Raw genomic sequence first — 16748 nt, 5'->3', positions numbered from 1 at the left:
GCGCCATGGTGGTAAAACCAGGACAAACAGTGGACTAGACATGGATCTGCAGCCTGAAATTTTAGTGCTGAATTTTTGCTGTTCTCAAAGGCTCTACCAGGCAGATTGACACTTCAGATATAGACACATCTTAGCATTAGAATACTCTGCTAACTTGTACAAGGCACCCAACACCACCACCCACAAAAATATCTTTCCCAGATATAGAGTCTCTGGGCAGTGGGCACTCCCAAGTGAATAAAGCCCCAAGATATACTTGGTTGCTATGCTATGCAGGCTGGGTATGGTGACACATGCCTTCAATTCCAGCACTTGTCAAAGGGAAGTGGATGATTCTCCAAAAGTTTACCATTGGCTTGGTCTATATCATGAGTTCCAAGCAATCTACAACTTCATAGGGAGACGCTCTCTCACAAACATCAGAGAAGAGGAGAGATGGGTCAGCAGCTGCGGGCACTTGCTGTTCTTTCAGAGGACTAGAGTTCGGTTCCCAGCACCCAGGCAGGGGGGCTCACAACCAGCTCCAGGTCCAGGGACTCCAACACCCTCTCCTGGCCTCAGGGAACAGAATGTTCATACACATCCCCTGCCCACCCCTGTTACGGTAAATATTTTAAAAAACAACTTTTATTCCATGATAGTGCCAGCCCTGTAGGGCCACATGGCTCTGCGGGGTGTCTTTATCTCAGCCCAGCACTGCTCCATGCTGGCCCCAAGTACTTTCTGACCCACGAGGTCTGCAGCCCTTCCAGCCTAGCACCTTGCCACGCTGCTCCCTAGAGTTAGTTCCAGCACTGGAGGGCTCTGGTTAGCATCTCTCCCGGCGGCTCTCTACTTGCAGCAAATTCTCTGGTTCCAGCTACCTGGTCAAATCAAGACTCAATAAACTGCAACTTAACAGTCAGACTTGTGTGTTAAATTCTAGTTTACAATACACCCACACAATAAACTCGCAACCCATTGATAAAGATATAAACCGCCCACCTGGATGAGATGAATTGTCCTATAGAAATCCATCCCTTAAGAAATATTTATAACTACCTAGGGCCATTTAGGACCACCCGGGGGGCTTAAGAGCACTAACTGCTCTTCCAGAGGTCCTGAGTTCAATTCCCAGCAACCACATGGTGACTCACAACCATCTGTAATGGGATCTGATGCCTCTTCTGGTGTGTCTGACGACAGCTACAGTGCACTCATATAAATAAAATAAATTTTTAAAAAAAGACCACCCGCATCTGTGTCGTCCTTCTCCATCTCCATCTTGACTCTTTCCCTTTCCCTTCTCTCCCACCTTACAAAAACTTTGTCCCTGCCTTACTTTTTTACTGCCCAATCATGGCCTTGACCCAACTTGTGCCAGCCCTCACCTGCATATGTAGACATCAGCCCACAATCCCCACATATATAGACATAAATAAAATAATAAAATAAATCTCATTTGGATTATTATTATTATCATTATTATTATATCAGAAAAGTAGCTGGAGAGATGGCTCAGCCACCGCTCAAGCATAAGAACCTCAGTTCAGGTCCCAGCACTCATGTAAAAAGCCAGAACACATTTGTAAACCCGATGCTGAGAGGAACAAATGGGGTGATCCCTGGAGAGTGCTGGCTGGGACATCTAGCCAGATCTGTCTGCTCCAGGTTCAGGAAGCTGTCTGAACTGTTTCAGAAAATGAGATGACAGAGAAACTGAGGAAACTGTCTTTGCCAACTTCTGGTCTCCACATACATACACACATGTGTGAGCACACACAGATATATACACACACACTTCACACACAAAAACACCCAGAAAATATATATGCTAATCTATATTTTATATATTTACATAGATACATGATATGTATTGTAAATAATGTATAGAATTCAGTATGCGAGGAGTCAGTTCTCCCTTCCATCTTTCTTTTCTTTTCTTTCTTTCTTTCTTTTTTTTTTTTTTTTTTTGAGACAAGGTTTCTCTGTTGCCCTGGCTGTCCTTGGACCCGCTCTGTAGACCAGGCTGGCCTTGAACTCAGATATCTGCCTTCTAAAAGCTGGGAGTTAAGGCCTGTGCCATCGCCACCCAGCTACTCCCTTCCACCTTTCATTCTGAGGAAAAAATTCAGACCCTCGTGCTTCCCACGCCAAGGGCTCTCACCCACTGAGCCATCTCACCTGCTCATAAAGGTAGGTTTTGGATGTTATAAAAGACAGAGTCAGGATTCTCTGCAGACTGGCACACTGCTTTGAAGATATTTCCCTGCTGCAATGATTACTCTAAAAACACATTAGCCTGTGGAGTTGCCTTTCAGGGCAGAGGGCCCTGGATCCCTCCTCTGGGGAATGACAGGTTAGTGATACAGCTGACTGTGACTCACCTCCAGATCAAATGTCACTCCTAAATGATTTGTTTCCCTAAACTCAGCTGGGCCCATGTCCTCCAGGGCTCTAGGTGAATTTTTTTCCTTTTTGCTGTGCTTTATCGAGGTACTATCTGCCTAGAAGGAACCCAGATGCTGGTTCAATAGAAGAACTTTTCAAAAAGATTTATTTATTTATTATATATAAGTACACTGTAGTTGTCTTCAGACATTCCAGAAGAGGGCATCAGATCTCGTTACAGATGGTTGTGAGCCACCATGTGGTTGGTGGGATTTGAACTCAGGACCTCTGGAAGAGCCGTCTTAACCACTAAGCCATCTCCCCAGCCCTCAATAGAAGAATTTTATGTGATTAGCAGGAACCATCTTCCAGACCAAGACCCAGAGCATTTAACGCCTCTCTCAGGCAGCAACCCCAATGCCAGCCTGTTGCTGGATTCGATGTGCGCGGAATTGCCACTGTGCAGGCTCAACCGTGTCTGTCTCCTTCCTTTATTCCTCATCCCCATGGAGCCAAGGGCTCTTCAAATGTACCAGTTCCCTGGTGTCTCCCTCACGTGACTGTGTGCTGTTTTCTTTTTGGAGCTGTGGTGCACAGGACTGTTCTGAACAACCATTTGTGTGCTCCTTTCCCTTGGGAAATGCTTAGCTATGGAAATGCCAGGGCATAGGAGGAGCGCGTGGCTACGGTATCATAGCCAAAGCAGCAGTCTTCTTTTAAATCCCAACTTGCAGAGAATGGGGTTCCAGTTGTCCCCCAATCCCAACCCATTGGTAGTTGCCTCGCCTGACAAAACTGTCCATGGTTCAGTGATAGCCAGAGGGCTGTGAAGAATTTCCTTCCCACTTTGCTCCAACAGGATAAGATAGTCTGCTCTTTAAATCCAGTCAGTTCCTGTTGAGTGGGGAGCTTGTCACTAGGACGAAGGTAAGAGGAGACACGTGGCCTCTAAGGAACCATAGCTAAGAATTAGTCTTCGCAAATTTTGGTGTCTCAGCTGAGCGTAAGAAGAGTGTCCCAGCTAAGTGCCTGGCCTGGCAAATGAGGGGCTTCCCCTTGGTACCTGGAGGGCCATTTTGTGAGATTGTAGCAGAACGCTGCAGGTTCACTAGTTCATTGAGAATGTGTGTCTCTTTCTCCCTACCCTGGAGGGCGGGAAGCACAAACCAAGATACTGTCTGATGACCTCACGGTTGAAGGCAGAGGTTGAAATATAGGTACGAGATCAAATTCACAGAGAATGTCTCTTGCTAAGCCACACTGGTCCATGTAAAGGACCAGTCCCCAAACCCAATCAGCTCCCATGGTGCAGGGTGCACTTCCCAGCACTGATGCTGTGGGAATAAATTTGCAGCCCATGCTTCTCTGGAAATAAAGAAACAGCCTCTCACAGCGAGCTTGCTCCTAGTTAGCAGGGGTGCAATGCCAAAGACCTGAAGGAACCCAGGAAAGTCTATTGTCCTGTCTCCCCACCCCCACCCCAAACCCATCCTGCAATTCTTTGCTTCTTCGATTACTTTCCTTACCCCATAACCTAAACCACAAGAGCGGGCTTTTGGTTTTGTGTTTGGTTTTAGGCAGGGAAAGGCTGGTGATGTAGATGGGTTGGTGGAGTGCTTGTCTAACTCCTAGGAAGTCTTAGGTCCGAACCTCAGCACCATCAGGTACAGGTGAGTCAAAGCTATAATTCAAGCACTTTAGAGGTAGAGGCAGGAGGATCAGAAGTTCAAGGTCATCCTTGACTATACACTGGGTTCAGGCCAACCTGGCCTACATGAAGAAGAAGAGGGAGAGGGAGAAACGGCGAGGGAGGAAAGGGGAAGGGAAGAGGTATGTATGTTGTAGATAAGGTATGCTGGAAATTCATGATGTGTCATTCTGCCTGGCTTGAAAACAACTTCAAACATTTCCTTGGGTCTCCTTCCTTGTCACTTGGGACATTCTGTGTCCAAAATATTTTTCCTCTTCTTACCCCAAAATGAGGGTACTAGGGGTAATGAGGGAGGAGAATAGGGGAGAGACAAGAAGGACAATAAATTCCCAGGCAGATGGAAATGAAGTTCCCAGGGTACTCACATGTCCCTTACTAACAACCTCAGGGGTGGTATGTTTCTTGCAAAATAGTTCTACATGGTTAAGATTTCACATAAGGGAGAAATACTTCTTGGAAAGCCTAAATCACCATAGGGATTTTAGAGTGCCGGTCAGGAGTTAGGTAACCTTGCTCATGCTGCCTCTAGAATTTTCTGAGCATGACTTTTGCTGCACATACAAAAGACTGAAGAGGGTCCTCAACACAGATGCCCACACAGAGGGCAAGCGAAGCCTCGGCTCTGCTGGATGGGGTGACGACACAGGCTTAGAAGCACATCCACTTCTGGCCAAGGCTGTGGAGAAACTCCTGCTGGCCGAGTGACTGGTTTGTTGGGCAAAGCTCAGGAAGGGGAAGGCAAGGTGTCGCAGGGAGCACCCAGTGTCCTCCCACCTTCAGCCCTCCACCCTGACATCACCTTTATTTTTTCTCTAGACACTTCCTTCAGCCACTGATTCCTGGCTCCTCCCCGTTGAGCCAATGCCAGGGAGCTGTGGTTTCTGTTTCCTACCAGAATCCCGCCCTGTGCAGAGTTCTGTCCAGCAAGTGAGGAAGAGAGCGTTGGTTCTCCCAAGACAGAAGAGATGTCTTCCTTCAGCACCCAGACTCCATACCCGAACCTAGTGAGTTGTGGGATGCAGTTGTGGAGTGATTCAGGAAGAGCTAATTGCCACATCTAGGGGAAGTTGCTCTGGGTCTTTGGCATCCTTAGACACTTGTGCCGAGTCCCCTGCTGTTGCTGCAGCCCAGCTAAAGATACTCTCTTCTCACCCTACCAACAGGCTGTACCTTTCTTCACCAGCATCCCAAATGGGCTTTACCCATCCAAGTCCATCGTCATATCAGGCGTGGTCTTGTCAGATGCTAAGAGGTAAGAAGGGCCCCCCAGGGCTCCTAGAACAGAGGCTCCCAGAGTTGTTCTGGCCAGCCTGTGGCTCTGAGCCACCTGGGGTGATGGGTAGGGGCCAAGCCCAGAGCTCAGTAGCCAAACAGTGTCCCAGTGAACTGTCCATTCCAGGTTCCAGATCAACCTTCGCTGTGGGGGTGACATTGCTTTCCACCTGAACCCCCGTTTTGATGAGAATGCTGTGGTCCGAAACACTCAGATCAACAACTCCTGGGGGCCCGAAGAGCGAAGCCTGCCTGGGAGTATGCCCTTCAGTCGTGGCCAGAGATTCTCAGTAAGATGCTGGGGTGCATGAGGAAGCTGCAGGGGTCTGTGATGGGCTACAGGCAGATTCCTGGGGTTATGAGGGCTGCACCCCAAAGGAGAGAGGGTGTTGTACAGATTGGTATTATTTCATGAGTCCTCAAAGGTAAGGGCAAAGGAAGGGTTTGTATCTGCTGTGCCCACTTCCCCCTGTTCTGGGGATGGATGGGCAGACAGCCTTATGCTAGGTGAGCACAGTAGCACTGAGCTACATCTCCAGCCCTCGTTCATTCATTTGTTTGTTTTAGGCAGGGACTCACTTTAGCCCAGGCTTACCTACAGCTCACTCTGTAGGATGTCTGGCCTGGAGCTCAGGTGATCTTGTTGAGAGTACAGGCCTCAGCCACCATGCCCACTTCCTAACCCTGCCTAAGCTTCTTTTTATTTCTTCCTTCCTTTTCTTTCTTTCCTTCTATTTTGAGACAGGGTCTTAATTAGGTTAGTCTTGAACCCACTCTGTTGCCCAGGCTGACCTTGAGCTTCTGATGCTGCCTTGGCTTCCTGAAGAGGGCAGCGTACAGCCCTGCACTGTGGGGCTTGGCTGTTCTTGCATTCTATAGAGGGGCAGATAAGCTCACAAGGACGGTTCACCTGCAGGAGGTCGCACACCCAGTGTCTGCCGATCAAAGCCGAGGGTGAACTGCCATTCACTCGCTTGCTTATGCTGTCATGTGTCACCGAGGAGGAAGAGCTGGTGTAGAACTGAGGCTTGGAAGCCTGAGACCCTGAGCAGACCTTATCCACCCTGGTTCTGACAACAGATTACCCAGTGAGCTTAATAAGAAAAATCAATGCTGAGACCCTGCCCCCGGAAATGTAATGGCAGCATTCTCTGCCACAAGACTTAGAGCACAGAGCAATGTCATAAAACGAGCTTGCATTTTGTTACTGTTGTTGTCGAGACATGTAGCCCAGGCTTGCCTCACACTTGCTATATGTTCAAAGCTGGCCTTGAACTCCTAATCCTCCTGCCTTTCAAGTGCTGGAATGAATAACAGACGTGCAGCTTGCCTGGCTCGGTTTTTTTTTTTTTTAATGTACGAGTGTTTTTTAGCAGGGATGCATACCATGCTCACGCATGCCTGAGGCCCTCAGAGGTCAGAAGAAGGCATCAGATCCCTTGAAACTAGAGTCACAGATAGTTGTGTGCTGCCATGTGGGTGGTGGGAAATGAACCCTCTGCGAGAGCAGACGGTGCTCTTAGCTGTTGAGCCTCCTCTCCAGCCTCCCGAGCTTGGATTTTAGTTTCATGAGAACACAGAGCTAATAAAACTGAGTCTCATAGAGCGGGAGGGGAACGTGATGGGGTCTGCAGCACACTCTGGGCGGTGACCGCATATAGCGTGATGTCTTAGCCTGGTGCTCAGACAGTGCGTTATGAGTGTTAGCGGTGTCCCTGGGTCAGGAAGCTTTAACATTTTTTTTTTTTGGTTTTTTTGTTTTGTTTTGTTTTGTTTTCTTTTTTTTTTCCGGAGCTGGGGACCGAACCCAGGGCCTTGTGCTTGCTAGGCAAGTGCTCTACCACTGAGCTAAATCCCCAACCCCAAGCTTTAACATTTGTGTCAGTTGTTTCATTGAAAATGGCTTGGTGGAGACCAGGCAGGGAACACTGGAGACACAGACAGCCTGAGCCAAGTCTTGTCACTAATGGCTTAGGGTTCATCTAGAGAGTGAGATGGGGGTGGGGACACCGTCTGAGTAGATGGTTGGGCGAATGGGTGGGAGTCAGGAGGTGTGAAGGGCATGGAAGTTTGTTGGAGGGGGTGCCAGCACTTTTCTCTGTCTGCAGGGTGGGGAACAGCGTGTGTGAATGTACTAGGCAAAGAGAAGGCTGTTGTCTAGTAAACGGCAGAGCATTCAGGCTGTCTAAAGGCCAGGTTTGGGACTTGCTTCTAAGGGAAGAGCCCGGGGAAGAAGGCACAGCCTGGATTCTCAAATGCCCTGTTGTGGTGTCTCTGCCAGGTGTGGATCTTATGTGAAGGTCACTGCTTCAAGGTGGCCGTGGACGGTCAGCATATTTGTGAATACAGCCACCGCCTGATGAACTTGCCGGATATCAACACTCTAGAGGTGGCTGGTGATATCCAGCTAACACACGTGGAGACCTAGGAAGGTCTCTGGCCTAGGGATGAAGGCTGAGGAACCCTACCTGAGTCTTGTCACCTCTTCCCTGTCTCAGCCCTGCCTCCCCAAATCCTGTCATCAAAGAGAGCCTCATTGGCAGGAGTTCCAGGAAGGTGACATTCCCAATTCACACCCTCCACAAAGGGGGAGTCCTGGGCTGTGGGACACATGGCTGTGAGCCCACAGTGTCAGCCATTGCTCCCAAGCTAGTCATCTTCTGAGGGAAGTGACCTCCCTGGGTTTGCCCCTTTCTCTGACCCTTTCCCTTCACCCCTCCAGGAGGGCCACCTTGATGTCATCCCACTGGCCTCCAACTGACCCAGAATGTCCACATTAACTTTTCCCCAATCTTTCCCAATGCCCATAAAATAAAGAATATCAACGCTTGTCTACACACACATGAGATGGCTGGGTTACTGAATGGGTCTGGAGAATTGCTGGAACCTACCAAAGGGAATGGGCGGAGACAAGTCTGCCCACACCTCCTTACAGGGGTCCCTCCTCCCAAACTCCACAAGGTGCTGTTATAACTGGGTGTAGGCTGGGGCCCAGGGTCTCTGACAAGAATGCCAGCCTCGGTGTAAACCAGGGACCAACCCATGCTCCTGAGGTGGAGATGGTGCTGGGCAGAGGTGGTGGGAGCCTTGGCAACTTGTGCTGGGAGGGAGGTGAGGTAATGGGGTCAGGAGGAGCTGGCCTACTGTGGGCTCCCCAGCAGAGGAGATTGGGGTGAAGACCTAACATATGAGGAACCCCTGAATGCTGTTACTCATTGAGGTTCCCATCCCTCAGGAACCAGGGTGGGGGCCTCAGATTATCAGCAACACCTGGGAGCTTGTCAGAAATGCAGTCGTTCACCTGGCAGGCTGAGGCAGGAGCATGGCAAGTTCAAGACCAGCCTGGGTTACACAGTGTGACCTTGTCTCACAAAACACAAAACACAAGTGAAAGAAAAAGCAGCAGTGGGTCCTTCCAGACCTACTAAGCCAGGGTCTGTGTATGTCTGTGGTGTGTGTGTGTGTGTGTGTGTGTGTGTGTGTGTGTGTGTGTGTGTGTAAAAGAGAGAGAGAGCGAGAGAGAGCGAGAGAGAGAGAGAGAGAGAGATGTTTGTGTGGTGTGTTTATGTATGGTGTGTGTGTGTGTGTGTGTGTGTGTGAATGAAGGAGAGATATTTGTGTGGTATGTTTATGTATGGTGTGTGTGATATGTATGTATGTATACATGATATGTATGTATGTGGGTATGTATATATATGTATGTGGTGTTTGTGTGTGTGGTATGTATGTGTATGTGGTATGTATGAATGTATGATATGTATATATGAGTATATGTATAGTGTATGTATTTGAGGGTGTGGTGTCTTCGTATGTGTGGTATGTATGTGTATGTGGAATTATGTGTGTAGTATGTATGTGTGTAGTTTGTATGTGTGTGTGGTGTGTATATATGGGTTTATGTGTGTGAAGTTGTGTAGTCATAGGCCAATTCTCTCTCTCTCTCTCTCTCTCTCTCTCTCTCTCTCTCTTAGATTTTATTAAAGCAGGTTTATTGGGAAGCTGCTCTCAGGCAAGTTCACTGGCCTCAAAGATTGAGGCCAGGGGAGTTGCCATGGTGGGGTTGGGGGGAGAAAGGGCACAGAGATGGAGAAGAAGAATCTTTATTTTTTTCGAGACAGGGTTTCTCTCTGTAGCCCCCGCTGCCCTGGAACTCACACTGTAGATCAAGCTGGCCACAAACTCTGAGATCTGCCTGTTTCTGCCTCCAGAATGCTGGGGTTAATGGTGTGTGTCACCACCACCCAGCCTGAGTGTCTTCCTTTTTTGTTTGTTTGGTTTTTGTCTTATTTTTTTAATTTACATTTCAAATGTTATCTTCTTTCCCAGATTCCCCTCTAGAAACCCCGCTATCCCATCCCCCCAACCCCTGATGAGGGTCTTCCATTATCTCTGTCAACCTTATCTTTTGAGACAGGGACTCTCATTGAACCCAGCTCTCACTGATTGACTTGGCTTGTGGCCAGTGAGCTCCAGGGGTCTGCCTGTCTTTACCTTCCCAGCCCTGGGATCACACACACACACACACACACACACACACACACACACACACACCCCACAACTAGCTTTGTTAGTGTGGGTGCTGGGAACCCAAACACATAACAGATACTTCACCAACTGAGCCATCCCCCACCCCGGCTCCAGTCTACATTTTAATAAGATTGCCCAGGTGACTCTGGGTACCTAAGCACATGGGAAACCCTGACCCAAGTGACTGGACAGGTCACACTGTTGATGCATTACTGCCAGGGGCAGGGGGTTTCCGTGGGCAATGAGAGGCTGTTAGGCCCCTTGGTCCTGCCTCTTCTGCCCCATCTGTTGCAGCTGGGAAGAGAGAACTAGCTTATGCTGGCGCAGGGCAGAGACCAGCGATGGGGCTGTCTGGTACGGAGCTGTGCTGGCTGGTGCAAACAGGAGCTCATGGCCTCCACAGCAGGTGAGGATGGTGGTGCCCACCACAGCAAGGTGTCACCTGCAGAGAACTAAACCTGTCCTACCAAGATACCAGATCATGACTGGCTAAACTCTCATCAAACAGGTCACGGGACACAGCCAACACTTTCTCTCTTTTTCAGATGGTCTCAAAGTCATTATGTAGCTGTATTTGAGGTCTATGATCTTAGACTTTAAATCCTCCTGCCTCCACCTCCTAAGTGCTGGCCACTCCAAGCGAGTGCCACTGTTGCCTATGGTTACTCAGTGCGTGGGATCCAAATCAGGGCTTTGCGTATGCTAGGCAAACACTTTGCCAACTGAGCTGCATCCTCAGCGCCCAAGCACATCACTTCATAAGCTAGGGTGAGGGGCGAGGTCTTCAGGCAACCGTGGCTCTCACGAAGAAGCCCAGGTATGACCACACCCTGCAGAAGGTGCCTTGAGTGTGAAGCACCAGCTCCGGCTTCTGATCTGGGCCACTTTGCATGACTACATGGCTTCAGACAAACGCAAACCTCATCTGCTGTCCCCTGGGGACCTGGTGAGCATGCTCCCTCGTGGGAGCATCGCTGTCCAGACTGTGGCACCCACCAACCCCAGCCCATAGAGGACTCGAGAATGCTTTCGCTGCAAAACTTGATCAAACACTCATTTTATTAAAATAAAATGCATTTTATATAAATATCTTCATCAAGGAATTATACACGGAAGGGCCAAGCGGTCGTTGGGAGTGGACGAAGGTATGTTTTCTTAAATACAAAGTATAAATATCTGTACACAATGCAGCTAAATATTAGAGCAGCGGGATGGCGCCTCCTGGTGGTCACCCAAAGTGCTTCAGTCGGGTGGTTCATTTTCCTCTGCTCTCAGCTCTGAGGAAGTATGAGGCAAAGGAAAGAGAATGTGGGGGAGGGGCAGAGAAAACGGGAGGGAAGGGAGAATAGGGGACGGGGGAGAGGAGAGAGATTCAGTAGTCCACAATAGTACAATACTACTTGGTAGGGTAGAGGAGGGGAGATGATGTGAGGGGTTTGGGGGGGATCGCACTTCTGTCTCTCCAAACCCCTCACTGTCATTTTATTTAGGGCCAGATGCTGTAACTCTTCTGGGTGTCAGAGTCTTGTGCCTTTGGGCTCCTCCAAGGTGTTGCCCTTTTTTGCTCCATAGGAAAAGACCGCACCGAAGATATCCTCATGATAACGTTTCTGGCTCTATGAGGGGAAACAGAGTTCACAGTGTCACCCTGCTGGCCCAGCCACCTCCCAGTTATCATGTCTAGGCTGGGACAAAACCCTGGGGCTGCAACAGCTTCCTGGTGACACAGGCGCTCCCTAGCCTTGTGTCTGGATTGCTGCCACTATGCCCGGGTTTGGTTTCTCCAATCCCCTGTGTGTGGCCCACCTTAGCCTCTTCATGGATGGACGGTGGTCCCACTGCCTGCCTAGAGCTCATCCCACATCCAATGTGAGCTTTGACATCAGCATGTGCAGGGCGGGCTCTGCATGCCACCCTCTCTCCAGGTCTTGAAATCAGAGCACACAGCAGCGGGCTGAGGGCTCCGAGAGAAATCTTACAGTAAAGACACCTGTTGCTATTTGTGGAGCCGACATGTGTATCAAATGACCTGGCCTTGGAATCTTTCCCCCCTTGGTACTAGAAATAAAATCTGACAAGGCCTGAGCTATACCCCTGGCACTTATTCTCTCTTAAAATAAATAAAAAATAAAGGGGTTTATTTCCTGCCACTGCCTCCTGAATGCTAGTTTCATGTGTGTGTGCGAGTGCATGTGCATGTGTGTTTACACGCATACATGAGTGCTGTACCCTGGGGTATCAGACCCCCTGGAGCTGAAGTTACAGGTATGCATTTCTGCATTTCTGCAGCCCTAGGTAGTCCATACTGACTTGAACTTGCTACTCTCCTGCCTCAGGTTCCCCACAGCCTTAGGACTGACAGGTGTGCACTGCCTCTGCCCCACCTTCTCCTAACAGCCCTTTGGTAATGATGTCAAACACCCATGATCACACCTGGCAAGGACTGAACATATTTTGGGAAGCACCCACGATGCCCTTGCACCACAGGTGTCTCAATAGTCTGCACCCCAGGACCTTTGTACATGCTGCTGCCCTGCAGGATAGTCCGGACCTCTGTCTCCAGTGTGCACAAGGCTTCTTCCTTACCTTCAGCTATTTTCTCAAATGTCACAGCCCAGTGACCCCTTCCCCAAATGTCTTTATTAAACCACGAACAACCCCAGCTCTGAGCTGCTGCTCTACGTAATTCTTAACCAAAGCAGCACACATCCCATGTGCTTGATTTTAATCAACTCTGCCAGAATGTAAGCTCCGCTTAGGTAGGCCTTTTGCTTTTGTACTTTTGAGACAGGATCTCATGGAACCCAGGCCAGCTTTGCACCGAGTATGAAACCAAGAGACAACCTCCAACTCAGAACCCTTGGGCCTCAACCTTACCGGTGCTGACATTGCAGGTGTGCTCGGGAATCTATCGTGATACTGACACACTGCCCACCCGTTGTGTTAACTGCTTCTTACCTCTAACACATAGTAGGCGCCTGATATAAATGTGGAGCATAACTGCAAGCCATAAAGGCAGGTTTAGGAACCAGAGAGACAGAGAGAGGGAGAAGGAGAGAGAGGCCATGTGCCTGGTCTCTCACATCCACTGTTGGGGCACCAGGGCCCCATCCATCTGCAACAATGAACTAACAGTCACCCATCCCTCATACAGCCCTCAGAAGGGCAGAAGGAGAGGTCACAGGTCAATCATTGGTGAGCACCTGACACAAGGCAGGTCCTGCTACCTAGAGTCCTTCCTGGGAGAACTGAAGGCACCCAGCCAGCAGTCAATTATAAATAACCGTGTTCCCCGTGGGGACAGGCCTCTGCAGCCTGCTCTATCTCTGGGCGTTTGTGCAGGAGTGTGAGGGGCAGACACTGCGACTTTCGTTCCACAGATAGGGAAGTGGAGCACACTGGCCTGACTTCTCAGCTAGCTGGCAACCACTGTGGGAGGCAAAGTCTAGACCCCAGAGGCCAGCTAGCCCCGTTTCCGCAGTGTTGCAGAGGGTCTCAGGACACCCCTCCCCCGGTTCTGCTGCTCTGCTCCTGGTTCCAACGGCATGTGACCTTGGCCTACTCCCCTCTCGAGGGTCCCACCCCAGTTCCCATACCTTGAGCTGGAAGAAGTAATCCTCAACCTGCTCCTCACTCAAGTTCAGCTTGGCGGCCACCAGCTTCTTCAAAGTGGTAGCCACATCCCGAGCCATGCGCACATCGCCACAAACATAGAGGTGGCCCTGCTCCCCGTGGAGCACGCTGAACACCTCGTCGGCCAGCTCTTTCTGCAGGATGTCTTGAACGTAGACCTGTAAGCAGAGGACATGGTGAGACCAGCCCTGGATGCTGATGTCACTGTGGTCGGGCACACTGGCCATGGGGAGGGAAGAGGACCATTGAGGGGTTCCGTTAGGAACTCAGCTCAGGATACACAAGCATCCTGTCCTCCTGACCAATGGGGCCCACAGAACTTCCCTGAGTTCACCGCACTTCAGAGACATCAAACTTACAGCTCTGCCCAGAGCTCTGAGGTCTGCCCACCTACATCCCTGAGAGAGGAGGCTTCCCAGTGTGGATCAGTCCCAGGTCTGGTTTGTGGCTTGGATATAGGCTCCAACCTTCCCCCCCTTATAAAGAAGGTCCTGCAGTCGGTTGGGAGTCTGGATTTTTTGTTTGTTTTTGTTTTTCAGTTTTTGTTTATACATAAGGTGACCAGTGGTCCAGTCATAGGGCGCAAAGGGGTCTTCGGGGAATGTTCACACAGTTCTGAATGGAGAGTCTGAATGCATTGTTCATGCCCCTGGAGGAGCATGCCCACAGGAGGGCCCTGGTGGGATCAGTACCACCTTCCAGTCTTGCTGAGTGAGCTAAAGCCAGCCTACATCACACCTCCTAGCACAGCCCTGCATCCCAGAGCTGCTGGGCGCCTGCAGGTGGCTGCGCTGTGAAGATTAAACTACAGTGAGTTTTGTATATTATCTTAGTGCTCTTCCTATCTCCCTGACGCTGTGCATCTGTCTTCACTGTGGAACAGAGGGGAAGGCTTGAAGAGGAAGGGCCATATAGGCCTGGGCAGTAGCCATCAGGCACACTCTGCCAGCTTGCTCTCACCTTGGGTTTTCCGGGCAGCCGGGAGTAGCCTGTGTGCACCTGGAACAACACTCCCTTGCGGACCATCTCCTGCATTTCTTCCTGATAGAGGTGGTCCTCCTCTGGGTGCCTGCACCCAAACACCAAGGTCATGCGGCCTCCTTTGAGCCCTTGAAAACCAGAAGGTTGCAGTTACCAAATGGCCACTAGAGGGCACCCCGTGACCACCAGGTACCCAATGAGTAGGTTCTGTTCTGGCATTGTCCCCATTTTAAACCTAATGGAGGCACTCTTAAAAAACACAGTTCAGGGGCTGGGAGATGACTCAGTAGTTAAGAGCACTGACTGTTCTTCCAGTAGTTAAGAGCACTGAGTTCAATTCTCAGCAACCACATGGTGGCTCACAATCATCTGTAATGGGATCTGATGCCCTCTGCTGGTGTGACTGGAGACAGCTAGTGTGCTCATATACATAAAATAAATCTTAAAAAAGAATATATAAAACAAAAAAACACGGTTCGGGGGGGAAAAAGGTTCAGTAACAGTTCTGATTATGCCCACACATTACCCTTTCTTTTATTTAGCATATAGCATTTTAATTTTACTTCTTCATTGTAAAATAGCATTATAGACAGTTCGTGGGAAGCAGAGGCAGGAGGATTGATTGCTGCAAATTAGAGGCCAGCCTTGTCTATATGGGGAGCTTTCAGTCCAGCCAGGGCTACAAGAGCAAGGCCTTGTCCCAAATACATATAGGTATGTGTGTGTGTGTGTGTGTGTGTGTGTGTGTGTGTGTGTGTGTGTGTGTAACATGCTAAGGACATTCTTTTAGTGAAATATCAGACACGTGTGGCCTTCTTTTGTGAAAATCATCTCCCCTGACACAGCTGCTACACTAAATGCAGGTGCCGAGGCCTCAGGCATCCAGGAAATCACAACAACGTCCTGATGCTATTGGCTGTGCTGGACTTCACGTTCAGGGTCTTGAAGGTCAAACATTGCTAAGTTCCTTCCAGAAAAGCTTCATCCGGAGGATTCCAGACAGAGCTGTCCATCCTTCCCAGCTATTTCTCAAAGGAAAAGAAAATGTCTTCATCTAAAATCTGTTACTCTCATCCCCCTTAATTCTGGGAACCTCTACATGGGCTTATTACTCGGTTATTTAATGGACGACACCAACAGCAAAACGGGCTCAGCAGGGAGAGGTGCTTGCGGTCATGCCTGACAAGCTGAATGTGATTCCTGGAAAAAGAGAAGCAAGTTGGCCTGTGACCTCCACACGTGCACCAGGACACACATGGCTCTCTAGATTCATTAAAAATTAACAAGGAGACATGGAGATGGGCACAAACGCTCCAAATCTGTGTACCTAATTATGGGATATGGCATAATAATCTGATGTGCCCAAGTAATAATCAGATCGATTGAGGTGACGGGCACACCCCCTTCCTATTGAGAGCTGTACCTCTGTGCTGAGAGTCATGGAGCCGCTGCTGCCAGAAACTTCGGAAGGGGGCAATGCCTGTACCGGGCCCAATGAGGATGCAGGGCTGGGAGGGGTCCTCAGGGAGCTGGAAGCCACTGACACTGCAGGGAGACAAAAGAAGACCCTGGTCTTTAGATATCAAGCCAGAAGCACATGCAGGATAGGACTGGGGACCTGGGTTCCTGTGGGGTGGTGGTGGAGGGAAACGCTGATTCCCAAGGCCTGTGTACAGCTTTATCTTCCTGTCCCTGGCATAGCATCTCTCCACACCAAGCCGGTCTCTGGATCCCACCACAGCATCACTGTACCCTTGCCATGGACTCCACTACACCTTACAGCCAGATGGCAAAATGGGGGGACAAGGAATTACCCCAAACCTTCACAGGCCAAGGGAAGACTCAGTCTTAGACCCTTCACTTGCACTGCAGGATCCTGGGTGCAGGGGCACTGAAGGGCTCCGGGTGGGCGCTTACCTCCGCACAAAGCAGGGCACTGGGTCTTCGGGCTTCAGGTTATTGATCCAAGTGCTGCAGACGCCATGGTGCAGGGGACCCTGACCATCTGCAAGGATAACACAGGCCTGACTAACAAGCCCTGTGGCCTTCATGCAACCCAGCTGGGTGTTCTCCCTACAGTGCCAAGCCCTGTTGGGTGGTTGGTTCCTGAATGAGGAGTTACCTTCTCTCCCAACTGTCTACATGGTCAGGGAAGGCAGTAGGGGACCTGGTGAGCAATTGCCCCTTTACCATTGTAGAAACTGAGTCACAGAGACATAATGGAGCAGGTGACTTAAGTCATGGTGGACTCAGT

At 49.8% G+C, this 16748-nt stretch overlaps 2 protein-coding genes and 1 long non-coding RNA gene across 7 annotated transcripts in view; 2 read left to right on the top strand and 1 right to left on the bottom strand.

Moving 5' to 3' along the window:
- Window positions 1–5012: 5012 nt before the first annotated feature.
- Lgals5 (galectin 5) lies at window positions 5013–8179 on the top strand. The gene is made up of 4 exons (NM_012976.2): window positions 5013–5085; window positions 5245–5333; window positions 5481–5643; window positions 7635–8179. Exons 1-4 carry the CDS (start codon window positions 5047–5049, stop codon window positions 7779–7781), a joined length of 438 nt encoding a protein of 145 aa, NP_037108.1. The 5' UTR covers window positions 5013–5046; the 3' UTR covers window positions 7782–8179.
- Window positions 8180–10915: 2736 nt separating this feature from the next.
- Nos2 (nitric oxide synthase 2) overlaps window positions 10916–16748 on the bottom strand; it is a 36036-nt gene continuing 30203 nt past the window's right edge. For 2 of the 5 annotated variants that reach the window (NM_012611.4, NM_001429940.1), the window contains 5 exon segments: window positions 10916–11496; window positions 13477–13671; window positions 14474–14622; window positions 15918–16039; window positions 16412–16499. In NM_012611.4, the coding sequence (NP_036743.4) occupies window positions 11398–11496; window positions 13477–13671; window positions 14474–14622; window positions 15918–16039; window positions 16412–16499 (653 nt within the window). In that variant the 3' untranslated portion in view covers window positions 10916–11397. 5 annotated transcript variants of the gene reach the window in all.
- LOC106736471 (antisense transcript of iNOS gene) lies at window positions 10925–11496 on the top strand. Its single transcript, NR_133655.1, has one exon. It is a non-coding gene; the product is annotated as an antisense transcript of iNOS gene (long non-coding RNA).

The sequence above is a fragment of the Rattus norvegicus genome, chromosome 10, assembly GCF_021556685.1.
Source record: "Rattus norvegicus strain SHRSP/BbbUtx chromosome 10, alternate assembly SHRSP_T2T, whole genome shotgun sequence".
In the NCBI taxonomy this organism is placed as follows: domain Eukaryota; kingdom Metazoa; phylum Chordata; class Mammalia; order Rodentia; family Muridae; genus Rattus; species Rattus norvegicus.
The sequence above is the reverse complement of the archived record's forward strand: the minus strand, read 5'-3'. Positions and strand labels throughout refer to the sequence as shown.

What these genes read in the sequence shown, in the direction of transcription:
- Lgals5 (NM_012976.2), top strand. Translation starts at nt 5,047, where the DNA reads ATGTCTTCCTTCAGCACCCAGACTCCATACCCGAACCTA. An exon ending in AGACTCCATACCCGAACCTA is followed by an intron (nt 5,086 to 5,244) that starts GTGAGTTGTGGG and finishes CCCTACCAACAG; the next exon opens with GCTGTACCTTTCTTCACCAG. An exon ending in GTCGTGGCCAGAGATTCTCA is followed by an intron (nt 5,644 to 7,634) that starts GTAAGATGCTGG and finishes TGTCTCTGCCAG; the next exon opens with GTGTGGATCTTATGTGAAGG.